The following is a 27,060-nucleotide window of genomic DNA, read 5'->3' as shown; positions in this document are numbered from 1 at the left end:
TTTAAATTGAGAATTACTAGTCCTCAAAGTAACCCTTTATAAAACAGGTAAGCTTACTTTTTCAACAGAGATTAACTGTCCATGCAGCTCAGTGCGATGAAGATGTGCAATACACCTGGACACCTCTGTGCTTGAAGACATAGTTACTATGCCATAGCACTTGGCTCCAGGACTTCGAGCATTTGTAACTACCTTTGCACTCAGAACCTGTAAAATAAGATTATACTTTAGAAAGTTTTACTTCACAACTACACAGATTTTAAACAGATAAAACTTCAGATCTGAGACTATTCAAGTTAAAGGATCTATTTAGGTACATAAATTCATGATAAGGACAAATTTGCATACATATAGTATATGTTTCTTATACTTTTGATCATCATCTACCTTGCCTATAAATACTTAGTAAATATTCAAGGGAACAATTTAAAGCATCAAAAAGCAATTTATAATGAACTCATGTGCGTATCTGCATAACCCATAGACATAGATGGTAGAGTGGTGAGGGGTTCAGGGGGTAGAGGGGTGCAGAGGGCAATGGGGGAGAAAAAAGGGACATATGTAATACTTTCAACAATAAAAATTTATTTTAAAAAAAGCAATTTATCTTTTTAGTTTTTTTTATATTTTTCAAATATACAGCCAAAAACACAGTCACATCAATTAAGTAATGGTACCCTTAATGAAAGCAAATAACATTCTCAATTAGATTTGGGCCAAATTTTCCATTACAGGACCTCTTGAATCTCTTAGAGATAAAAAAAAAGGAAAGAAAGAAAACAAAAAAGATATGTGTCACACAGCCAGTGCAGTGGTTGAGCATTGAACCAGGAGGTCACAGTTTGATTCCCGGTCAGGGCTCATGCCAGGGTTGTGGACTCGCTCCCCAGTGTGGGGACATGCAGGAGGCAGCTGATCAATGATTCTCTCTCATCATTGATGTTTCTATCTCTCTCCCCTTCTGCCTTCCTCTCTGAAATCAATAAAAAAAAGGTGTCTAGAAAGTTTCTAAGTGGGTTTTAACATTGTTCTATACTATAAGAAGCTTTCACAAATAATCAGCCATATATAAAAAAGCAGCCTTAAAAATGCATTCTAAAAATTATACTTTAAAAAGACACTTTCCGCCCCAACCGGTTTGGCTCAGTGGATAGAGCGTCGGCCTGCAGACTCAAGGGTCCCAGGTTCGATTCCAGTCAAGGGCATGTACCTTGGTTGCGGGCACATTCCCAGTGGGGAGTGTGCAGGAGGCAGCTGATTGATGTTTCTCTCTCACCGATGTTTCTAACTCTCTATCCCTCTCCCTTCCTGTCTGTAATAAGTCAATAAAATATATTTAAAAAATAAAAATAAAAAAGACACTTTCCATTTATAGCCTTTTAAAAAGTCTATTCATATAAAAACAACAAATAATCTCAGCTTTATAAAACGCATAGTTAGGAAATATAAGGCAGAGATGGGTGCGTGAGAAGAAAAGAAAAGTGAGAGAGAACAATCTAGGGCAGGGGTCCTCAAACTACGGCCCGCGGGCCACATGTAAAAACAAATATTGTATTTGTTCCCGTTTTGTTTTTTTACTTCAAAATAAGATATGTGCAGTGTGCACAGGAATTTGTTCATAGTTTTTTTTTAAAACTATAGTCCGGCCCTCCAATGGTCTGAGGGACAGTGAACTAGCCCCGTTTAAAAAGTTTGAGGACCCCTGATCTAGGGTGAATAGAGAGGAACACAGACATAATGCCAGGAAGAGGTAAACAGGGAATTTAGGAAGTTTTATGGTTATAGGTGGCTAGAAACTTAGCTTTTACCTTTAACTCTGGGAAAGGCCAACTTGCCCAACAGCAATTTTATCAAGTGTGTGGTATCCTTCTACAGGTTTAGTCCTAATAAATGCCAACACTAAAATACTGTTTATTACCTCTAACAATAAATTACTGAAAGTTATACAAAAAGTATACCACAGCTGTCCTGGCAGTGGTTAGAGCGTCATCCCACACACTGAAAGGCACAGGTTGGATTTCTGGCCCCAGTCAGGGCATATGTCAGAGGCAACCAGTGTGGGAGGCAACCAATCAATGTGTCTTTCTCACATCGATGTTTCTCTCTCTCTCCCTCCTCCTTTCCTACTCTCTCTAAAAATCAATGAAAAAAATATCCTCGGCCCTAACCGGTTTGGCTCAGTGGATAGAGCATCGGCCTGTGGACTGAACGGTCCCAGGTTCGATTCCGGTCAAGGGCATGTACCTTGGTTGAGGACACATCCCCAAGAGGGCTGTGCAGGAGGCAGCTGATCGATGTTTCTCTCTCATCGATGTTTCAAACTCTCTATCCCTCTCCCTTTCTCTCTGTAAAAAATCAATAAAATATTAAAAAAAAAAATATATATATCCTCGCGACCTAGCTGGTTTGGCTCAGTGGAGAGAGCTTCGGCTGCAGACTGAAGGGTCCCGGGTTCAGTTTCAATTAAGGGCACATGCCCGGGTTGTGGGCTCAATCCCCAGTGGGGGGCGTGCAGGAGGCAGCCGATCAGTGATTCTCTCTCATAATTGATGTTTCTATCTCTCCCTCTCCCTTTCTGTCTGAATTCAATAAAAATATATTTAAAATGAAAAAAAAATCCTCAGGAAAAGATTAACAAAAACAAAACAATAAATTATTGAAAATAAAACAGAAAGTATACCACAACTGCCCTGGCTGGTGTCTCAGTTAGTTGAGTGTCATCCTATATACCAGGAAGTAGCTGTTTCAATTCCTGGTCAAAGGCACATGCTCAGATTACAGCTCCATTCCCGGAAGGGGATGTGCAGGAGTTAACCTATCTCACATCAACGTTTCTCTCTCACTCTCCCTTCCTCTCTAAAAATCAACAAACGGTTGTGTTGTTTTTTTTTAAAAAAAGGTATAACACAACTAATCTCAGGACTATAATTCTCAGTGTTCTGTATCTGATGCCTATAAGAACTCTATAATTAAATTAAAAAACAAAAAACCCCATCAACTCCTGAAATCAAGATAACAGATTTTTATAATATTCACTAGAGGCCCAGTGCACGAAAATTTGTGCACTCGAGGAGTGGGGGGGGAGTGCGCAGGTCCCCTCAGCCCAGCCTGCGCCCTCTGGTAGTCTGGGACCCCTCAGGGATGTCCAACTGATGGCTCAGGCCTGCTCCCTGGGGGAACGGGCCTAAGCTGGCAGTCAGACATCCTTAGCACTGCCACGGAGGCAGGAGAGGCTCCCGCCACCACTGCTGTGCTGGCCAGCCATGAGCCAGCTTCTGGCTGAGCAGTGCTACCCCTGTGGAAGTGCACTGACCACCAGGGGGCAGCTCCTGAGTTAAGTGTCTGCCCCCTGGTGGTCAGTGCGCGTCATAGCAACCAGTCGTTCCCAGTTGTTCCGCCATTAGGGTCAATTTGGATATTACCCTTTTATTATATAGGATTAATGGCTATTTGCCAGTATTGATTTAATAAATATTTGAAAGCCTATCATGTGCACACACAGCAGATAAGGCCCCTGTTATCAATTAGCTTACAGTGGAGTAGGTTAATATATAATGTATTTTAAAATTTAAGTAGAAAGTAATGAGTGCCCTAAGGGTTACAGATCAACTGCAATTCAATCTAACAACTATTAATTGAATATTCAATTCATTTTTGACTATTTTTCTCTTCCGTTAGTTTTCCCTTGTCAGAGAAACTTTTCCTAGTGAACCAAACCACAGTAAAGCCTCCCCTTTTGCTCTCTTAGCACCATGTACCCTGCCATCACAGCACATATCACTTTATCTGACTAAGTATTATTTTTACCAGTTTCACATTTTTCTCCAGCACTGGACTGTTTTGTTTTTTCCAATTCTATATCCCATTGCCTAATATTAGTCTACCTATATTTCCTAGATGACCAGATCTGCCTCAGCAATCCCAGGTCCTAGAAAAATCAGGATGAATGTGATGAATAAAACTCAGTTCTTGGCTTAAGTGGGCTCAAAATATGAGCTTTCAATACAAAGATTCCCCAGGGCTCAGAGTGAGATAATATGATGAAACTCACCATTACCATAGAACTCAATAATTATGCCTATATCAGTCCTAAGAGAAATAAGAGAAACAATTTTGACTAAATCCTTGTTTCAAATAAAGATAGTAGAAACATGGATAAAAAGGCAAAAAGAATGTACCTTTCCATATTTGCCAAAGAGGTTCTTCAAATCAGCAGCTTTGGTATTAGAAGAAAGTCCACTAACCCAGATATTTTTAGTTGAGCTTCCACTGCTCCCACTAGTACTACTTGTACTTCCTAGAATAGATTCAATTATCAGACAGTTAAGTATCTCAATTGGATTTTTTAAAACAAAATTATTAGGACCACATTCTTTCAAAATTATAAAACCCTCTCATTTAATTTTGACAGTATAACTTACTCTATCAAAACCAACCACAATAATAGGCAATACAACCATAGTGAGGAAACAAGTCTGAATACTGCATTCTTTCTACTACATGAATTTTAAGTGGATAAAAACATCAACCACATGGTCTTGGACTTTTGCTGTTAAGTGTAATAATTTATACTCTACCACTGCACTATATAAATACAGGCAAACAGGAAACTAGTTGATATGAAAAAATTTCATATCTAGGAATGAAAGACTGCTTAATTACCTATATTTATTATGGGGTTTAGATTCTGAAAAATTGGGGGTGCAAGAGGGAAATGTCAAAGCAAGAATCTAAATGTTTAATAACAAAGGCTAACCAACCATCTCATTTTCATTATTTATTAGAAAAAGAGTAAGAGAAAGTGGAAATTATATGCAGTTGGATAACTCTAGACTTAACCAAAGAAAATCTTCTAAAACAAATTAATTACAAGAATAAAGACAGAGCTGAAACCAGTTTGGCTCAGTGGATAGAGCGTCGGCCTGCGGACTGAAGGGTCCCAGGTTCGATTCTGGTCAAGGGCATGTACCTTGGTTGCGGGCACATCCCCAGTAGGAGGTGTGCAGGAGGCAGCTGATCGATGTTTCTCTCTCATCGATGTTTCTAACTTTCTATCCCTCTCCCTTCCTCTCTGTAAAAAATCAATAAAATATATTTTTAAAAAGTTTGTATAAAAAAAAAGAATAAAGACAGAAACCTTAACATTCTTTAGATAGTAAACGGTTATATGAATGATTTCTGTATTATTTCCATACACAAATTACAGTTTCACACATACAAATGTCAGTTCTTAGACTATAGGCCTAGTCAGTCACCCTTCAGTGCGTTTCTTCAAATGTGCTGTTATTGAAGGGGAATTTTCATACATTTGACTTTATTTGGAAACTAATTCTTACCCACTATAAGTATATAAGCAATTAAAAGTAACAATTTTAATAGCTTCAAGTTAATATATGTAGAAAGAGTTAAAATTTTCAATGTTTTTAAAGACTATGTGCCACAAGTTTTAGTTAGAGAATTAGTCAGTGTAGACTTATGAGAAGACAACATACACCTACCTGACTTGAATATTTTAAATATGAATGATTGCTGCATTCCTATTCTTAAGGAACACATTTATTAAAAGGATCTGTTTTATCTTATGAAATGTCAACCAGTTTGTGTATCATTTTTGTTACCAGTAACATGTGAGCCCACATATTTTTCTAATTACAGATTTAAACATTTTTAATAGGAGAAAGTTAACATTTAACCAAGATTATTCCTCCTGAATTTAAAGGATAACAATAAATTTATTATATCTTAGCTAGTAACCAAAACTGTAAAGGACATAGGTATTGCAATTAATTGTAAATTAATAAACAATCATAAAATTTCTAACTATTAAAATATGCCAAGAAAATACACTAAATAAACCATATAAGACATATGCCACTCCTCTTGGGGGGCACTAAAAGAGGTATTTTAGGATTTTGTATTACCTGAATGATATTATTTCTTTTAAAAAAACAGAAATATTTTTCATGTAGTCAGCATATATACAAGATGAAACTATATATAGCTATGGCCTTGAGATAACCAGAGACTTCCCAGTAACAGAAAGCAATCAAATATTGTACCTTTAAGCTTACAAGACTTTAAATAAAACTATTTTCCTATATAAGATTCCAAATAAGTCAAATTAGGAAGTAAATTCTGAAGAATTAAAATATACTGCATACCAGTTATGTTACTAGAAGTATGCCCTGATTTGATGAATGAAAAACAAAACCAGGGTGGGGGTTAGGGGGAGAGATCAACCAAAGGACTTGTATGCATTCATATAAGCATAACCAATGGACACAGACACCAGGGGGGTAAGGGCATGAGCAGGGGTGTGGGGAGGAGGGGGCGGGCAATGGGGGAGATAAGGACACATATGTAATACCTTAATCAATAAAGAAAGGGGGGAAAAAAACCATAAAACCAAATATTAAAGACTGATTTCTTTTAAATATTATATTCCACAAATATCTGTAAGTATAATTTATAGCACATTTACTACTAGAAAGAACAGGGGTAAGGCTGTGGTGGAGTGTAGGGGTTACAAATGACTGCAACTAGAAATAAAATATTTCTGAAATCATAACGTAAAAACTGGAATATCTATCATATTAATATTCAATACAGTTACTTGAAAACAATGTTAAAAACACATTCCAAAGAGATTTTTAGCATACTCAAATTAGTTTACAAATTAACTAAAAAGTAATGCTTCTATCACACTGAGAGTATGCTGTAGTCTAACTCCATAGTTTACACAAAGGCCATCCAAAATTTTTAGTACATCAATTTCAAGGACTAAATGTCAAAGAAAACCAGACGCAATTATTCCTTTCTTAATGAAAATATACAATTTACCATTGAAAAAAATAGAAATAAATCCATTACCTTTGTCATCTTTGGATGATGTCTTGCTGTCTTTAGATTCCTTTGAAGAGCTAAAGAAGCAAATCACCAGAAAAAAAATTGAAAACAAAAAACAGAGAAACAAAAATCGAACAGCTTGATATTGGCTATATTTCAAACTGGTACTATTCATACAAATTAACAATTCCAAAGGCCTAGATTAGGTTATTTGAACAAATGAGTCCCTTAGGATTCTTGCACTGATTTTCCCCAAGATGCCTGAAGATCTAGATTTTCTGACAATTCTATTCAGTGGATATATGGCCATCTTCTCCAGATTTCAGGACTGGGACTTGACTTCATTTGTGTTGTTAGGACTGATAGTTGTTCATTAACCATCATCACAAGGATTTTTAAAAATAAAACACAAAAAATTGTCAATTTGAAAAAACAAAAACAAAAAACAACAAAAAAACAAATATATGCTGACAATTCGACAATGCAATCAGTAGAACACACTGCATATTATGAAGATCTTGAAAAAAATTTTTTAAGTAACTTATGACGGTCAAAAATATTATAGGCAGGATCATAAGAACTAATTACAGTACATGGTCTTGAAGCCACCCCCTTAATGTAGAGTGATCTTATTGAATGCTGGAATTCAGTATCGTAAAGAACTGACATAGAAAAACAAACCTCTTTGCTTGACCAGAGGCCCCAGTAGACGAGGGCCCTTTCTTCAAAGTATCCTTTTCTTTGTCTCCAGATTCTGCTTTCTTAGTACTTTCTCTGGCTTCCTTCTCGACAGGATCACCCTTCACGAAGTCTTCCTTCTTACCATCTTTTCGGTTCGCATTCATCTCATAATCCTTGCTTTCCTTCTCCGGGCTCTGTGCAATGGCGTCCTGCCCATCTTTTGGCTTACTTGCTTCAGAATCTGTAATTTTCACATTTTTACCTGTTTCTAGGAGGTCATCACCATCAAAATCCAGAGTGATGGCATCTTCAGCCTGGATTGTGACCGAGATGTTGTCATCCTCAGCTTCTTTCACAGTCGCATTAGCTTCCATCTCTTCGTGAGCTGTGTGATCAGCCTCAGCTAGGCTCCCTTCTGAAGGAAGAGGTTTAGATACTTCTTGTGTACCATCACCAGAACCTGCTATATCTAAGAGGATTTAACAGGAATAAATATGGCAAAACAAGAAGTTTAAACAATTTCATATTCATAAGCTAGAATAGGACCTAGAAAATATAAAGCCAGTTATTAGCACTGATGGAAGGTTAGGAAAAAAACACAAGGGTATGAACTAATATAACAATCCTTTACCCAGGATTACTTATTCTTCATGGGGGAAAAATGATCTCTATATATAGATACCAAACAACAAAACTGAGAAAATGGTTTCATCCTGAGGATACCAGCTCTTCATTTCTGGTTATAAGTTAATAGCATACGGAAGATTTTTTTCCCTCTCCAGGAGATAGTGACGAATGTGAAGATGTTATTCAATGTTCCAATCGTCTTGGGATTTAGTCCTTGTGACCTTCAGAACTCCCATGGTGACGTCTTGAAAGGTCACAGCCTGAGGATATCAGTCAGTCTTCAAAGTATTTCGGGCCCCATCTTTTTCGTTCTTCTTATTTAATTCTTGGGTAGTCCAGAATCATATGGAAAACTGCTACAGAAAGCTCCAAAGATGGCCTGCTCCATTATGTTCAGGAAATTGTTTATTTCCAGTCTTCATCCTGTCCAGTCAGTCCCGTAGGTACCATTTTCAAAAGATGTCTTGCATTCCCCCAAAGAGAAAGACTTCAGGCATGAGATTTTCTTTCAGTCAGTAACTTTACTTCATCATTGCTTCTAGGCTTTTTATTTTGTCTTGCTAAGAACCCTGTTCCATGTCCTTTCTACTCCAAAGTAGGATCCTTTGACCTCTGTCCAAGAACTCTTCCATAATCTTGTACTGACCACATGTATTGCCACAATGTCCCTGTAATTGTAATGGGTGAGACAGCTCTCCTAAACTACTAAAACTGTCAGAAGACTGTATGAAAGTTTGTTTAAGCAACAAACAAAAAGTCAGTCTCTTAGTCACCCACCATTTTTAGGAACATGTGCAAAATTAACTATCCGTTTACATGGTATAACTCCAATAAGCACATATGAGTTACTGCAGTGCCAGTCTTATGGATATAATCAACTTACCGTATGCTAGAAATTTTTAAATTAAAATTAGGTTAAATAAAAAATGGCATTGTCCACTACAGTAACTAATATGTACCATTAAGTTATAACATATTTTAAGTGTGAAAAGAAAATTAAAACCAATTGAAAAATAAAATCAAAATATTAACTTAATTTACTAAATTGATAAATTTAAAAATAATATTTTAAATAAGGAATGCTTTATTTTCATATAATTTACTGTTTTTCTAAATATCAGCAATTTTGAAACTCTACTTGGCATCACACATACCTTTCTCATTTTCTTCTTCCTCACCATCCTGAAATTCAAAGAATAATTAAATGTAAAATTAAGTCACTTAAAACTGGATTTTAGTAATAGTACAAAATCAGTCAACTTAAATTGGTATATAATTTAACAATATTATTTAGGGATACCTATCACTAACAGATGTAGAATATTCCAATAAAAATAAGAGCCCATTTAAGGAAATGTGGCACATGCCTGATATATGATTTTAGACAAGAAAACAGGCAAATCCATCAAAAATTAGATAATGCACTGGATAATTTTTCAGTATTCACAGCTAGTTTATATAACCCAAATCTTACTCATATTAAGAGCTGCCAATAAAAAGAACAAACTGATTTTTTATGTAACTCAGTTCATTCTTAAGGCACACTGTTCAAAACAGTACAAGAAAATATAACCTCAAGACATACACTTTCATGAACTTAAATGTATATTAACAGACAAAATAAACAAAAAAACACACTCCCCTTTTAGGCATCTCAGAATAAAAGAAGGAAGACTACAAAACTAGTTAGTTTCAAATTATTCATTCCTTCTTATCCGTTAAAAATGAATTCATAGCGCTAGTTGGTTTGGTTCAGTGGATAGAGCATCGGTCGGCCTGCAAGTTTGATTTCGGTCAAGGCACGTACCTCGGTTGCAGGCTCGATCCCTGGCCCTGGTCTGGGCGCATGCGGAGGCAACCAATTGGTATGTCTCTCTCACATCCATGTTTTCTTTTTGTCTCTCCCCCTTCCTTTCACTCTCTCTAAAAATCAATGGGAAAATATCCTCTGGTGAGGATCAACAAACAAACAAAAAAAAGAATTCATAGTTGTCACATAGACAGTGGCCAACCACTTTAATAATTTACATTTAATAAATAAGTTAATATTTGTGCTATAGGTAATCAAAACAAGGTAACTTTTTTTTTAAATAAGTGATTTTAAAATATGTGATCTTTACCTAATCTAAAATTAAGCATGTGTTAGCTTGAAAACAGGAATACCACAAAGGGAAAAATCTTATTTACACCAAGCAAATACAGCAAAACTCCCTGAAGTAATAACACGAAGATAGAACCTACATTTCCCCAAGTTAAATATCATAACGAATAAGCAAAGTAATAAGCATTATAGTCCCAGTAATACAAAAAATTAAGGGATGTTTTAATTTACAGCTTTAAAAAATAAAACCTGTGTAGAAGTAGGTCACTTTCAGTCAAAGCAGTGTGAATTTACCACATACAAAGCCTTAGGGTAGTGATTCTCAAACTTGGAGTCTGTACCAGTATCTGGAAGGGCTTATTACACATTGCCGAGTACCAACCCCAGAGTGTCTGATTCAAGTCTGGAGTGGGGCTTGAGAATTTGCATCTCTAACAAGTTTTCAGGTGATGCTGATGCCGTTGGTGCAGGGACTACAATTTAAGAACCACTCACATGCTTTAGAGCAGGGGTCCTCAAACTTTTTAAACCGGGGGCCAGTTCACTGTTCTTCAGACTGTTGGAGGGCCGGACTATAGTTTAAAAAAAAACCTATGAACAAATTCCTACGCACACTGCACATATCTTATTTTGAAGTAAAAAAACAAAACGGGAACAAATACAATATTTATATTTGCATGTGGCTCGCGGGCTGTAGTTTGAGGACCCCTGCTTTAGAGTGATAGCCTAGCAGTAAAAGAAGACTCACAGCAACATTTAACTGTAAACAAAACTTTAAATGTTTATCTTACAACAAAAATTCAGATTCATATAAAAGCATGTATTCCTTAAAATAGCAAATATTTTACCATATGCTCAAAATTACATTTGGATAACTACCATATTTCTAAGAAAGCATTTTAATAAATTTTTTACTTTAAGTTAACCCACAAGTGCCCAATGAAGGAATGACCAATTGTTTTACACACTAAAGTAATATGACGAAAACTAAAAACACCAAACCAACTAAGCCACAGTTTAGAAAGTAAAATAGTTCAAAATAAGTTGATTATTGATAATAATGTGAACCCTATTATTATATTACATTAGGTTCTAATAATCTCAATTATTGTATTTGAACAAGTTGTTGTACTGGAAATAGCTGTAATCATTACATTTCTAATCTGCAACATTTGGAAAGGAAAGAAAAATACTTTAACTTGGGTAGAAGGGTAGGCATATCAGCAAAGGTAAGTTATGCTAGAATTATCGATACATCTTTTTCTTAGAAACTCTCTGACTTTAGTAATTTATCTCGGAGGAATAAGTAAACTAGAATGCCTTAACTTTTACTTCAAAGCAGAACAAATGAACCTAAGGCAGGCAACTTGCCTCTCCTTTATCTACTTCTGATGCCAATAGCAAACCACTTCCAAGTTAATCTTTTAAAGATCAATATTGATAGATTCAAGGAAAAAAACAGCCAAATTATTTGCTATTCTGAAAAATAAAATTCAAATACTGTGATGTAGCTGAAACCGGTTTGGCTCAGTGGATAGAGCGTCAGCCTGCAGACTGAAGGGTCCCGAGTTCGATTCCGGTCAAGGGCATGTACCTGGGTTGCGGGCACATCCCCAGTAGGAGATGTGCAGGAGGCGGCTGATCGATGTTTCTCTCTCATCGATGTTTCTAACTCTCTATCTCTCTCCCTTCCTCTCTGTAAAAAATATATAAAATATATTTTAAAACAAACAAACAAACAAAAAAACAAAAAACAAAAACAAATACTGTGATGTAAAAAAAATAAAAACAAAAACAAACCCTTTCTGCTATGGTTCCCACCAATTAGAAATCTTACTTCTAGCTGCTAAACAACCAGAAAGGTTTGCCTTATTTGGCTGCCAAGATTTTAGATATCTATCCTAATTATTCAACATGCTTTCTGAAAGATTTCATAACTTTAGTTTCTCAAAATAATGCTTTGCTACATATACTTAAGTGTCCCTAGGAGAAGCCTCTTACCCAGCTTCTAGAACATAAAACCAATTACCATGGGGGTGAAGCACAAAAGCAACTAGGGTTAATAAAAAAGATAAGCCATGCATCAGTGCACATTTATTTTACTGAGAAGTTATGTGCAGTAAACACTGCACTACTAAAGTTAAACCAAAAGTCAAAAATAAGCCTAAAGCCCTAGCCGGTTTGGCTCAGTGGATAGAGCGTTGGCCTGCAGACTGAAGGGCCCCAGGTTCAATTCTGGTCAAGGGCATATGCCCGGGTTGTGGGCTCAGTCCCCAGTAGGGGGCGTGGGCGTGCAGAAGGCAGCCAATGAATGATTCTCTCTCATTATTGATGTTTCTATCTCCCTCTCCCTTTCCTTTCCTCTCTGAAATCAATAAAAATATATTTTTTAAAAAGCCTAAAAATCCTTGAAATAAAGAAACAAACCATGCCGAAACCGGTTTGGCTCAGTGGATAGAGCGTCGGCCTGCGGACTGAAAGGTCCCAGGTTCGATTCCGGTCAAGGGCATGTACCTAGGTTGCGGGCACATTCCCGGTAGGAGATGTGCAGGAGGCAGCTGATCGATGGTTCTCTCTCATCGATGTTTCTAACTCTCTATCTCTCTCCCTTCCTCTCTGTAAAAAATCAATAAAATATATTAAAAAAAAAAAAAAAGAAACAAACCATGAAATACAAGAAAGAAAATGGGAAAATTTTCCTGTCTAAATGCTATATATGTACAGACATGATACAAACCCAAAGCTTCTCTATTTCTTTTTCTTTCATCCTAGGAGAAGCAATGATTACTAAGAGACAATGATCACTAAGAGCAATGATTACAAGGCTAAGACTTATTTTTCAGTTAACAAAGTGGTTGCTATTTACCCATTCTGTTACCTTCCCCTAGTCCAGTGATGGCGAACCTATGACACGCGTGTCAGATGTGACAAGCGAACTCATTTTTTTGGCTGATTTTTCTTTGTTAAATGGCATTTAAATATATAAAATCAATATCAAAAATATAAGTCTTTGTTTTACTATGGTTGCAAATATCAAAAAATTTCTATATGTGACACGGCACCAGAGTTAAGTTAGGGTTTTTCAAAATGCTGACACGCCGAGCTCAAAAGGTTCGCCATCACTGCCCTAGTCAGTGGTCGGCAAACTCATTAGTCAACAGAGCCAAATATCAACAGTACAACAATTGAAATTTCTTTTGAGAGCCAAATTTTTTAAACTTAAACTATATAGGTAGGTACACTGTTATTAACTTAATTAGGGTACTCCTACAGCTTAGGAAGAGCCACACTCAACCGGCCAAAGAGCCGCATGTGGCTCGCGAGCCGCAGTTTGCCGACCACGCCCTAGGTTAATCTTGTGACACATATATATCGTGTGCTAAGTAAGAAGACTGCTTCTGAAAGGCCTCCTTTCCCCTGACTTGTATATACACACTGTATTCAGCTTGGCTGATTTAAAACAAATCTTCGAAATAACCCTATCCATCTGGCAATATGCTAAAGATCATGGGAAGTATAAAATACCTGGCACATAATACACAATAAATAGCCATTGAATAAATTTACTGAATAAATATAGTGAAGACACTGCTATTTTTAGGTGGAGGGACTGAATTTTCTGCTGCTTTTTATATATGTAAAGAGTTTAACTGCTGCACTGTGTCAGTACCACAGAATTCACAAAACAACATTTACTAGTGTGGAGTTATTTAGTGAAAAGAATACCAGATTAGGCATCATGCAACCTGAATATCTTGTATTTTGTCTTTACCACTGAAACAGTTTTACTCTGTGGTACTGTCATCCATCTAGATGAATTTCACCTTTAACACAGAGAGAGCTTATGACCTAAATAGGGTGTATATAATTAAATAAGATAATGGATGTAAGAAGTTCTTTGTAAAAAGTAAAGCATTAGAAAAAGCTTTATGGAGGAAATGGAGATAAATCTGCCTTTGAGAGGTATATAGACTTCATATGACCAAAAAAGGGGCAAAGGCAAACAGAGAAAGGAATACAGGGTGTCCCCCAAAAATGTATATCCACTTTAACAGCCTGATAGCTCAATTTTGAAAAGGAAATGTATTTTAATAAACACTGCCTTTATAATTAATTATTCAAAGTGTGTGTATACATTTTTTGGGACACCCTATAAACATGGTGTGATCATAGAAAACAGAAGATTAGACTACAGGAAATTTTAAAGAATTAAAAGCATTAGCAAATACAAACATTTCTGAGAAAAATTTCCAGAAAATTCTAAAGTAACTGTATCTTAAAGTTAGTAATACAAGCCCTGGCTGGTGTAGTTCAGCTGGTTACAGCATCATCCTGTGCACCAAAGGATTGCGGGTTTGATTCCAGGTCAGGGCACATATCCAGGTTGTAGGTTTGATCCTCTATGTGTATGAAAGGCAACCTATTGATGTTTCTCTCTCTCTCTCCCTCTCACTCTAAAATCAATAAAAACACGTCCTGGGGTGGGATTAATATATATATATATGTGTGTGTGTATATATATGTATGTGTATGTATGTATATATGTATGTATATATGTGTATATATATACATATATGTGTGTGTATGTATGTGTATGTATGTGTATATATGTGTACACACACACACACACACACTAAATTCTATCTAGTATGACAAACTGCTTAGAGGCTAACACCTAAAGGCTAAAGATTTAAGCTTCAAGTTAAAGCCGGAAGATTGGCTTTAAATAAATACATCTCTATAGAAATATATTGCCTATTTACTTATACTTTTTTGTTGCTGTTAATCCTTACCAGAGGATACTTTTCCATTGATTTTGAGAGAGAGTGGAAGGGAGGGGGAGAGACACAGAAAGAGAAACATCACTGTGAGAGAGACACATCAATTGGCTGCTCCCGCACATACCACAACCAGGGCCAGGGATTGAGCCTGCAACCCAGGCATGTATTCTTGACCAGAATCAAACCTAAGACCTGTCCGCAGGCCAACGCTCTACCCACTGAGAAAACTGGCTAGGGTGTTAAAAGCAAATAATAATCATGACTTTTAAGTTTACCAATAAGGGTATGGGTGAAGGGGACTTTTTAGAATATATCTTGTCTTATAGCTTTTACTTTGGATAATTTTAAAATGAGATTAAAATTTTAAAAAAGCAATACCTAAATACTGAAAATAAAATAAAACAAGTCAACCTAAGCAAGTATTAGCTGGTGTATAACAATATAGAGCAGAACTGTACAAAAAAACAGTAATTTGTTCATTCTTACAGGAGTACATCCTTAGAAGAGAACTAACTGGAGGGGACAAAAATCTTAAATTATTTTCAATAATCATATTGGTATTGATTGGTATTATCATTCTAAGACTGTTGTGGGTGTGCTGTGAAATAAATGAAGTCATTAACTGAGAAATATCCCTATGAACTCATAATCTATTTTACCTTAAAAGTAAAACAAACAAAAAACACATTCTCTTGCACTGTACAGTGAAAAGGCAATGAATAACCCTCCCCCTGAGTCTGCTGTCTTAAAATAGCATTTACAAATCAAAGAAAAAAAATGGCTGATTTTAGGTCTAAAGCAGGAACTAGAACAGTTGTGGGCAACTCCTGGCACGCGTGCCAAACATGGCACGCCAGTAACTTTTGCTGGCACGCGAAACCCTCTCTTATAATTTTCCATTTACAATTTGTTTTCTTACTATCGACTTTATTTTTCAGATAAATTCAGTATAGGTGCATCTTAGATAAATAAATAATTTTACATAACAAGTTATCTTAAAGTCCATAGACATGGATTGACGAGAGAGGGGAAGAGCAATTTCTATGCCTCTGCCTTAACTCTGCCTGCCTTCCTAGATCCGACCAGTGTTTTGGTTTCATCCATATACGCTTGTGAATCTTTGTTCTCAGTGATGAATTTTGTTAAGTCTCGTAATAGGAGTAGCCTGACGGATGAAAGTAGTGGCTCGTGCATATCTCTGAAGGTCACGAAATATAAACCTGATGTAAAATCTCTGTCATCAGTGATACAGCAGCAAAAGTCCCACTGATAATATCAAACGGAGTCATAAAGTTTTCTGTCGGACTATCAGTGTACATGTATACATTAAAAAATAAATGTATTTTTCATCATCATATACTGTGTTTTTGTCGCTCAAATGAATTTTATTATTTCTTCAAGGTTCTTCACATACGTACACCTTAAGAGATATCAAGTAGGCGTAACATGTTCTCAAAAAATTAGGGTTGGCACGCAGAAGAATTTTGAGCCAGAGATTTTTGCTGGTTTTGGCACGCACTCACAAAAAAGGTTGCCCGCCCCTGAACTAAAACATTACATACCATAAAGCAAGGAGGCAATTAGACTATTTGTGTCATGTTGAAAGAACACAAGAGCCAACTTGTAGAGGTATGTATATACTTTCAACATATGCCTCCCCCACACCCACAGTTACAGATGGGACAATTTGAGTATTAATAATATAATGAGCTGAAATACATCAAATGTACTTAAATGAATTCAAAATGAAACTAAAAGAGAGAAAAAAGGAAAAATAAAAAACTCAGTCACTGTTGGGAGATGCTAGTGAACCAGCTCATTATTCTGAAAACTAGTAAATGAAAGGAAAAGAATCAAGCATATGTCCTGGCTTTCCTGTGTAAACTGTACCACTGAGAAACCAAATAGTAGATGAGAAGCTTCTCTTTCTAGAAGCATTCTAGGTATTAAATAAGGAAAAAAATGACAGAATTAGAAGATCACCATTTTAATCAATGGGGTAGGGATCAACGACTGGCACCATCACCAAAAAGATACTATCAGACATGTGCATCCAAATGGAAGAATACACTACCTACGAAGTAGCTGTGTGTTGGGGGTAGGGGACAGGGACAGGGGGCACCCTGAATTGGATAGCAAGCCTCTTGATCCTATAACCAACTAACCAATTTACAGGAAATGCAGTAGACAAAGGAATATGTGGAATGACTGTACAAGAATGTAATCAGCCATAGTCAGTTTGGCTCAGTGGATAGAGCATCAGCCTGAGGACTAATGGGTCCCAAATTTGGTCAAGAGCACATACCTGGGTTGCAGAAGGCAACCGATCAATGATTCTCTCTTATCGTTGATGTTTCTATCTCTCCCTCCCTCTCTAAAATCAATAAAAATATATTTTAAAAAATGTAATCAGCAAAATCTACAGGAGTTGGCAAACTACACTAGATGCCTCATTTGTAATATTTTTATTGAAACAGCTATGTCCATTCATTTATCTACAGTCTAAGGTGCTCTCACACAACAGAGTCGAAGAGGTGTAACATAAACATATGACCTACAATGGCTAAAATATTTTCTACCTGGCTCTTTAAAAAAAACTTTGCCAGCCCTAACCGGTTTGGCTCAGTGGATACAGCGTCAGCCTGCGGACTCAGGAGTTCCAGGTTCGATTCTGGTCAGGGGCATGTGCCTTGGTTGCGGGCACGTTCCCGGTGGGGGGTGTGCAGGAGGCAGCTGATCGATGTTTCTCTCTCATTGATGTTTCTAACTCTCTATCCCTCTCCCTTCCTCTCTGTAAAAAATCAATATAATACATTTTTTTTTAAAAAGTAAAAAAAAAAAAACACACAAAAAAACTTTGCCAACTCTTACTCTACAGCAGTGGTTCCCAAACTTATTTGGCCTACCGCCCCCTTTCCAGAAAAAATATTACTCAGCGCCCTCTGGAAATTAATTTTTTAAAAATTTTAATAACAATTAAACAGAAAGATATATGTATTAATGTTTCTACCTTTTCCGTAAAATATAGTAAAGAAAGGTGTAAATTAGAAACATTGAAGTTTGAAATTATGAAACTATTTATTGAACTCATAATAGAAAGGTAATTCAAAAAAAGTTATAACAAATGCACCTGTGGCCATCACCGCCCCCCTGGATCGCTGCAGCGCCCACCGGGGGCGGTAGCACCCACTTTGGGAATCACTGCTCTACAGGATAAACTCAATTTTTTCAAAAAATAAAAGTGGGGGGAGGGGAGATGGAAGGAAAACCCTAAAGATGAAAAGATCTGAAGTTATTTTTTTCCTTTTTAAAAAATATTTCACAGTTCATGTTTTATTATTTTTTAACAATTCTTTATTGTGGAAAGTATTACATATGTCTCCTTTTTTCCCCTATTGACCCCCTCCAGCCTGCCCCCACTCCCCACCTCCCCATCCCTGCCCCCATCCCAGGATCTCACCTCCCCATTGTCTGTGTCCATGCACCATAGGCCATGAATATTCAAGTTATTTTAATTAATCACAATGTGTACATCTTATTTGCATCTGGAGTCAAACAAAATCTAATTTTTAAAAAACTACAGATAAGCATTTGGATACAAACTATATTTGATGAAATTAAAATCTTACATTAGGAGCGATAATATAAAAAATAAAATAGTTCCCTTCTAGAGATACATACTGAAAAATCTTAAGCAAAATATGAAGTGTGGGATTTGTTTCAATAATACAGAAAGGGAAAGTGAATGAAGCTACAGATAAAACAAGACTGCCCATGAGTTGGTAATAGCTGAAGCTGGGTGATGGCTCCACTCTACGTAGTATTCCTTAATGCGCACACAAGACAATACTCATGTAATCATTAAGCATGTCATGATGGAATCCGGGAACATTTATGTTTCTAGATGTTTCACTATACATTATTTATAAAGAAAAAAAAGTCATTTTACTTCAAGAAAACTCTGAAGAAGTAACTACCCTATCTTTTGATACAGTAAAGGAAAACTTGCCCCCTGATGAGAAATAAAGTTTTTTTCATTATCAGGATGGAATGGGAGCAAGGCGATCTCTAGCCCATAAAAATTTGTGAAATTAGAAAAAGGCACCCGCTATGATATAATAAATATATAGGCTAGTATGTGAATGGGGACCCTTAGACATGATGCCACCACAACACACAACCTGCACAACTGTAGGACTGGCCCTTGATGGAAATTTTAAAAGTATACGAAGTATACCTTGGTTGCCAAAGTATACAAAGAATTCAACTCCACCTTTTTGCAAATTAGTTATCTAGAAAAGGCACTCTCTCCATATCTTCCTCATCTGCTCTTTATCACTCAGAAATGAACGTATTTGGAAACAGGGTGGGGGACAAGTCTATACACTTTCACAGGCCTAACATTTCCTTCTTGAATTATCTAAATTATCAGAAACATTTCTCCAGAAATGTGGTTTCTCCCCATTGCAATAAACATAGCCTCACCAGCATTTCAAAGGCAAGAAAACTGCTGGAAAGAAGGCATGACCAGAGGCAATCAGCTAAGCTGTCCATGACCATAAGCCCCACTTCTAGTAGGTAGTACAGTGAGAAAAAAACAGGATTGATCACTATTTTTCCTAAATCCAGTAAACAGAGGGAACCCCTATCACTATTTGAAAGTATACTATTTAAAGAGGAGATATCAACAAGGGGTTCTTGAATACTGATATGAGGAAAAAGACAAAGGATAATTTTAAAAAACAAACACTGCAGAAAATGAACTATAAATGTCTATTTACAGGTTCTGTGAGTCATGCTTTAAAATGTATACTATGTATATCACATATACCAAAAACATACTTTCACACACAATAGAAAAGCAGTCATTTTCAACATACACATACACACCCCAAATACATGTTTAGATTTTTATTTTTATATTAGCCCCATCGTAGTAGGAGTGTTAAAATTAACAAAAATGTAACTAAAACTTTAAAAGGGATAAGTACTTTTAAATGATTTATTTTATATCAAAGTGACAAAAAATCAAGCAGAGTGTGGACTTCTGACAAGAGTGGTAATCAGAGTTATGTTTTCTAGAAAGGATGGACAGCTTTTATTTTTATCCTGAAAATGGTAGAAACCTTATGATAACTTCTAAATATCTTTGTAGCAACAGAAATTTCAGCTGTCAGCTTTGAGTACCTTTTATATACCATATAAATAACTTAATATTAAATTTAAGGCAGTTTTATGAGGTAGAGAATTACAAAGTCAAACTAAGATTCCTTCCAAGCCCTTCCACCCACAATATCAAATTCATAGGACTAGACGTAAACTTACTTGGGCTGTTAGGAAGGTATCATCTTCACCTTCTTGAGCTTCCATTTCCTAAGTAAAAGGGTATACAATAGCTGCTTTACAAGGTATCTGGGTAACATGAGAATGCTTTTATGCTATACCCAATTATCACTAGTCTTATTTCCTCACAATGTCTATGATACCGTGGATGCAAAGTCAATGCTTCACAATTCAGACAACATCCTTTATGCTAAAATAAAGACAATCACACTGGCAGAGAATTAGAAAAATCTCTTTCTTGAGGCCTGCATTTATTAGGTGACGTAGAACATCAGTGTTTTAAGCGTGACTAAGCACTAACAGCACTGACTCACTAATCCACTGATTTACTTAAGACATACCACTAGCACTAGCACACTTCAAAGTGAAACAAACGGTCTGTTTCATTCAAGAAAAAGATTTTTAAAATTATATGCTTTTAAATTATACATTTATAAGTAACCTCCCCACCCTTGATAGTACCCAAGGAAATGCAAATTAATATTTTATATCTGCTAGAGTAACAACAAAAAAATGATCACCAGGTAATGGTGGCAAAGTCAGAGCGAAATTGGTACACTCATTCATAGTGGGGTAAAAAACAACTTACATGTCCCAAGTTAAGGGAGTGGCTATTAGACACATAGAAAGCAGTTTAATAAATTATGGTATAAAACACAGATTATGAAGTCCTTATGTGGAAATATTATATAGAATAAATAGCAATTATTTAGAACACTATATAGAATAAATAATTACTAAGTAAAATATATACATGTGTGGAAAATAAAGTAAAATTAAAAAGGTCTTTTAAGGCAGCAGGATTCTGGGATATTTATAAATAACTTTAAAAATATATTTTTTGAAAATTCTGGGATTTCCACATTGAACTAGAAAAAAAAACTTATTTAGTACTTAATTCGGCTGAGTCATGTTTTAAAAAAACTGGCTAAAGACCTGACTTTCGATGTCCTCTTTCTCAATATCTTCAATTGCTTCTGCCTCTATTAATTCACGAGTTCTCTTGTTTTCTTCTATGGAAAGTAACTCCTTTAAACGCACAGTCTCCTCTTCATTTTCACCAAACTCTTCAGAGTCCTTTAGTTCATCATTTCCATCTTGTTCATGTGCCTCTTGATTCTCCAATTCACAGTCCTTTTAATGGTAAGAAAATTTGGTACAACTACAGGCAAAGTAGTGTAGGCTAGCCACCAAATGTTTTTGGTAATTTATATCTCTACATGTTTTAAATTTTACCATATGTTGACTTTATTTCCAAAGTAAAAGTTCAGTCATTTTACCTTATACATTAAACTATGTCTTTAAAAATTGGAGGGGGGGGGGGGGGAGTCTAATACCAAAGTCATTAAATCGCATTTTGAGTTCCCAAATCTCTCATACGGAACTACACATAAACTGGATTGCTATTAGAGATGCTCTCAAATTCCAGTTACTTAATATTTACCAACTCACATCCTAGGGCTCTCCGAGAAAATAAGGCTTCAAAGAAATGACTTGATTTCTCTAGGTGCCATAGTTTAGTTTAACTTCAAAGACCCTGGAAGTCATATATTATTGCTAATGTTTATTTCTAATTAATAATAAGGAATCGCAACTGTTATACAAATGTCTGTTCTTGAAAAATATTCAAATGATTAATTTAAATGTATATGTCTTGAAATCTATCACTAAGCCACAAAGCTAATTAGACAGGGGAACATTGGCTGGGATTATCTCTGAGGCTATGTCTATTTGTCTTTCAAAGTTTATAGGTACAGGATACTTCAGTGCAAACAAAGAAAAGCCGCCATCTGTTTAGTTTCCTCTTTAACTTCAGAAAAAGAGTTGAAAGCAGTGAACATTCCTTCTTCCTTTCCTATTCTTACAGTAAACCTAGCAGATTTAAGAAAAGGTTTCTGGGTTAAAGAAGAAAATGGCAGGGCCATTTTCAGCTCATTCATAACTGAACTGCAGTGAGGGTATAGAAATTTCTAAGGGGGGGGGGGGGGGGGGGGAGACAGGCAAAAACAAGAAATATGATTGTTTGGGCATGTGGAGTTCTTGGGGAGCAGGGAATTTCCAGGCCAGGGATTGACCAACCTCGCGTCACATATGAGTGGAGGAACACTGGGGACTGAAAACAAATTGTCAAATTTTTATATGACAATATAAAAATAAGTGCAAATAAGCAAAAAGCAAGGTGAGTCACTGAGGGAACATCATCTATTCTAAAGTGCCTTAATTTCTATCAAATACATCATATATTCTGATACTTTCAAAGTGAAAAGGAAATATAAAAAAGAAACTGAACATATATTTAAATAGGATTGGGTTTGTTGTTGGTTTTTTTTAAAAAAAAGCTCTTTTGGCCCTAGCTGGTTTGGCTCAGTGGATAGAGCATTAGACTGTAGACTGAAAGGTCCTGGGTTCGATTCCGGTCAAGGGCACAGGCCTGGGTTATAGGCTACATCCCCAGTAGGAGGCAGCCAATCAATGATTCTCTCTCATCATTAATGTTTCTTTCTTTCCCTCTCCCTTCCTCTGTGAAATCAATAAAGATATATATATATATATATATATATATATATATATATATATATGTATGTATTTTAAAAAGCTCTTTTGTTCTGACATTATAACCAGGTTCATTTAATAAAAACACAAAGGCATCCTTTGCAGCACATATTAGAAACAATACTGTTATGCTGAATAGAAGTATGTATCTCCTTGCAACATTTCAAATGACTATAAAATATCTATGGAAAAAAAAATATCTATGAACTGAAGAACTAAAAGTTGGACATTTGAAAATTAAAAGATTTTTTACTCAGTCACAATGTTCTTTCAGCTTACGGATACTTTTTGCTTAAGCATATACTCACTAGTGAAGACAACCTGAGAAGATAAGAACAAAGGGACAAACCTAAAGGAAGACATACCACAATGAAAACAATAGAGACACTGAAGAGCTCTTAAGGTAGTGGTTCTCAACCTTCCTAATGCTGCGACCTTTTAATACAATTCCTCATGTTGTGGTGACCCCCAATCATAAAATTATTTTCGTTGCTACTTCATAACTGTAATTTTACTACTGTTATGAATTGTAATGTAAATATCTGATATACAGGATGTATTTTCATTGTTACAAATTGAACATAATTAAAGCATAGTGATTAATCACAAAAACAATATGTAATTATATTATGTGTTTTCCAATGGTCTTAGGCGACTTCTGTGAAAGGGTCGTTCGACCCCCAAAGGGGTCGCGACCCACAGGTTGAGAACCGCTGTCTTAAGGGCTCAAAGAAAAGCTAATTACAGGCACTTGATCTTCAATTTTAATGGATCCCTGAGCAAATATTGCCTAAGATAATCTAATTTCAGGGTTAACTCTTCAACCAAACAATTTTTTCTTTCTGTGACTGCCCTTAAAAGTGCAAGGTACAAAGTGTGAGGTGTGTGGTCTGTGTGTAACATGGGAAAGGGAGAGAACTAGATAGGAGATGGGCAGGTGAATGGACATAAGCTTTCTTCATGGTGGAGCACACAGCCATTCGGAGATGTTATGACAATATGGACTAACTCTACACAGAAGACAAAATGTATGGGGATGTGAATGTATACAATTTAAGAGGAACTATGCTCAGTAAATAATTCCTGCTAATGCCACACTACTTAGGACCTAATGATCAGTATGTATCAGATCATGTTTCAGTCAACTGAAAACAAAACCTTAACTACAATTAAAAAATACTTGGTATATAGAACTGGCCGATTAAAATTACATACATTATTTTTCTGGCTGGTCTATTTCAAATAAGTTCTTTTTTAACCAAAAGACCTGTCTTATTTATCTTTAAAGCACAAAACAAATTTCTTAATTTTATCTTTACACTTGGAGTGCGGGAAACGAGTTAAGTCGGCTCGCGTGAATTGCGCATACTCCGCGGGAGCCGTCTTTAACTCGGTTCATATAGATTTGCGGTGGAGTGCGGGAAACGTGTAAACTCGGGCCGATTGTAACTGCGTATTACCAAATATTTGTTTGTAATCCACCCTTTTGGTGGATGGAACAAAACCAAAAGACAGAGCCATCTTATATTTTGGCGGGAAATTCACCCGCACTCCAAGTGTTTACAAAGTAGCAACACGACAGAAATTTTCTATTTTAAGAACTACATTAATCTAGGTTCTGTATATTATATAAAAGCTAAATGCAACAGGCAAATTAAAAATAAATTATTGTCCTGGCAGTAGGCTTGGTTGGAGCACCGACTCGTACATAGAAAGGCCACAGGTTCGATTCCTGATCATGGTACACACCCAGGCTGCAGGTTCGATCCCCAATCTGGGCAAGTGCTGGAGGCAACCAATCAATGTCTCACTCTCACATCAATGTTTCTCTTTCTCTCAACTCAATAAAAGCGTGTCCTCAGGTGAGGATTAAAAAAGAGAAATAAATTATCACCCTGGCCAGTATGGCTCATTTGGTTGAGCATCAACCAGTGCACTGAAAGGTCACTGCTTCAATTCTGGTCATGGCACATACCCAGGTTTTGAGTTCAATCCCAAAAGTGCATACAGGAGGCAACCAATCAATGTTTCTCTCTCACATTAGTGTTTCTCTCTCTCTCTCTCCCGCTTCCCTTCCCCTCTCTCTAAAATCAATAAAAACATATTTAAAGAAGAAAAAAAAAGTCCTAGCTGGTTTGGCTCTATGGATAGAGCATTGGCCTGCGGACTGAAGGGTCCCAGGTTCAATTCTGGTCAAAGGTACTTGCTCAGGGTGCGGGCTTGATCCCTAGAAGGGGGTGTGCAGGAGGCAACCAATCAATGATTCTCATCATTGCTGTTTCTCTCTCTCCCTCTCTCTTCCTCTCTGAAATCAATAAAAAAAATAGATAAAAATAAAGTAAAATAGCCCTAACCGGTTTGGCTCAGTGGATAGAGCATCGGCCTGTGGACTCAAGGGTCCCGGGTTCGATTCCAGTCAAGGGCATGTACCTTGGTTGTGGGCACATCCCCAGTGGGGAGTGTGCAGGAGGCAGCTGATCGATGTTTCTCTCTCACTGATGTTTCTAACTCTCTATCCCTCTCCCTTCCTCTCTGTAAAAAATCAATAAAATATATTTTTAAAAAAATAAAGTAAAATAAATGATCAATATCCTTCATTGTAGTACCTTGTCCAGGAACAAACATATCAATTGTCCTATAACTGTTCCTCTGGCCCCTTTGCCTCAGATTTCTACTTAAAAACTCAGACAGGCATTATTTTTAGCTTTACTCTCATTTAACTAAAGATAACATTATTTATTATATTTTTCAACTATGAGAATTAATGAGATTGACAAGATTACATAAGTCTCTATATTTGACCTACATACTTCAGTTTCGTTAAGTAAAATGCATGAGGTCATCATGCAACATGCTAGGCTCGAAATAAACATCTTAACCTGAGTAATTAACACTTTACCTTGACAAAAGCTTCATCTTCCACAGAAGCATCTCCACTCAACTCATCTGCTTCCTGTTTTTTACCTGCGAAAGAAGGAAAATGGGCTAACAACCAATACTTTATTACTTTAAGAGTAAAAATCATCCAGAGATGTTTACCCCACAGTACTACTCTACTCCCAATCATCTGACTAAGCCAATGCCGATTGCTTCTAAACCATCTGCTCAAAGCTGCCCAAACAAAAAAAGCTTTAACAATGACAGGCTGTTTCACTAAAATAAACTGTGCAAATAATTAATCCTTCATTTGAACCCATCATCTTAACTGACTTGATATATCTGATACATTTTTCTTTACACCACTCTAATTCTCTAGCTTCAATTCTCCCAGAAGCAGCAGAACCTTTTAATAATACTCTACTAACTGCAGATATAACCAGATGCCTGACTCATATCCCCCAGCAAAGCCTTCCCTACGTTCTCTTCTTCAATAAGCTTTCTCTGAAATAAAATTCTCAAACTTAATCTACACCTACAATCCATCAGTTGATTATTTATTAATTACCTTATACTCTCAAGTACATCTTGCTTCACCATTACAGAAGAAATTCCTTAAGTACAGTGACTGCCCTTAGACTGATTTTGTAGTTCTCCAAAGGCCTACATATAAATAGTGCTGAGCATTTAACGTAATGACCAATTTAACTGGTTAGGCAAGTAGAAATTACTTCAGAATGATAACTGTTAATAGCTTCGAGAGAGACTACAGGCCTTCCAACGCAGCCCTCATCTTCAAAAGTTTAAGCTGGTGGTGGAAACTAGAAAATGTTCTCCACACCAAAAAGCAAACGAAAAGTTTCTCACAGAGCCAATGCTAAAAGTTTGTTTTCATATTAGTCCACAAAACCTACTTAATAACCCATAATGAAGAAGAAATACTGTTAAAAACACAGCGGCTGGGACCTCAGCATTAAAAAAATTTTTTTTAATTCATTTATTTTGAAATGTGAATGACTATTCTTTCCTGAGGCCAACTAGTCAACTTTCCCCTTTGCCTAAAACAGGAACTGCCATGTACCTATTTCCAAGTGTCTGTGACCCCAGTTGTAGCCAGTTTAGCTGTGAGGTAACTATTTTAAAAAATCAGGATACCAGCCCGCATCTTCCATCTGCTCCCAATTCGAATGAATGATAAAAAGGGAAACAAGGTACAGGTCCTTCCAGGTATATGAACAAGATTAAAAGTGC

The 27,060-nt window shown here is 36.4% G+C and overlaps 1 protein-coding gene across 6 annotated transcripts in view; it reads right to left on the bottom strand.

Moving 5' to 3' along the window:
- Positions 1-27,060, bottom strand: part of SLTM (SAFB like transcription modulator) — a 53,903-nt gene that overhangs the window by 15,090 nt on the left and 11,753 nt on the right. For 2 of the 6 annotated variants that reach the window (XM_070421780.1, XM_070421826.1), the window contains exons 3-10: positions 25,832-25,896; positions 21,316-21,513; positions 20,362-20,409; positions 9,309-9,336; positions 7,528-7,996; positions 6,871-6,920; positions 4,179-4,297; positions 58-207 (exon numbers count right to left, since the gene is read on the bottom strand). In XM_070421780.1, coding sequence (XP_070277881.1) covers positions 58-207; positions 4,179-4,297; positions 6,871-6,920; positions 7,528-7,996; positions 9,309-9,336; positions 20,362-20,409; positions 21,316-21,513; positions 25,832-25,896 — 1,127 coding nt within the window. The remainder of the gene's footprint in view (positions 1-57; positions 208-4,178; positions 4,298-6,870; positions 6,921-7,527; positions 7,997-9,308; positions 9,337-20,361; positions 20,410-21,315; positions 21,514-25,831; positions 25,897-27,060) is intronic. The other 4 variants (XM_070421789.1, XM_070421797.1, XM_070421806.1 and 1 more) reach the window with 4 other exon arrangements.

This window comes from Myotis yumanensis, unplaced genomic scaffold (genome assembly GCF_028538775.1).
Source record: "Myotis yumanensis isolate MYYU_CA2020_CCGP unplaced genomic scaffold, mMyoYum1.0.hap1 SCAF_1, whole genome shotgun sequence".
NCBI lineage: Eukaryota > Metazoa > Chordata > Mammalia > Chiroptera > Vespertilionidae > Myotis > Myotis yumanensis.
Note: the sequence above shows the minus strand (reverse complement) of the source record. Positions and strands in the feature narration are given on the sequence as shown.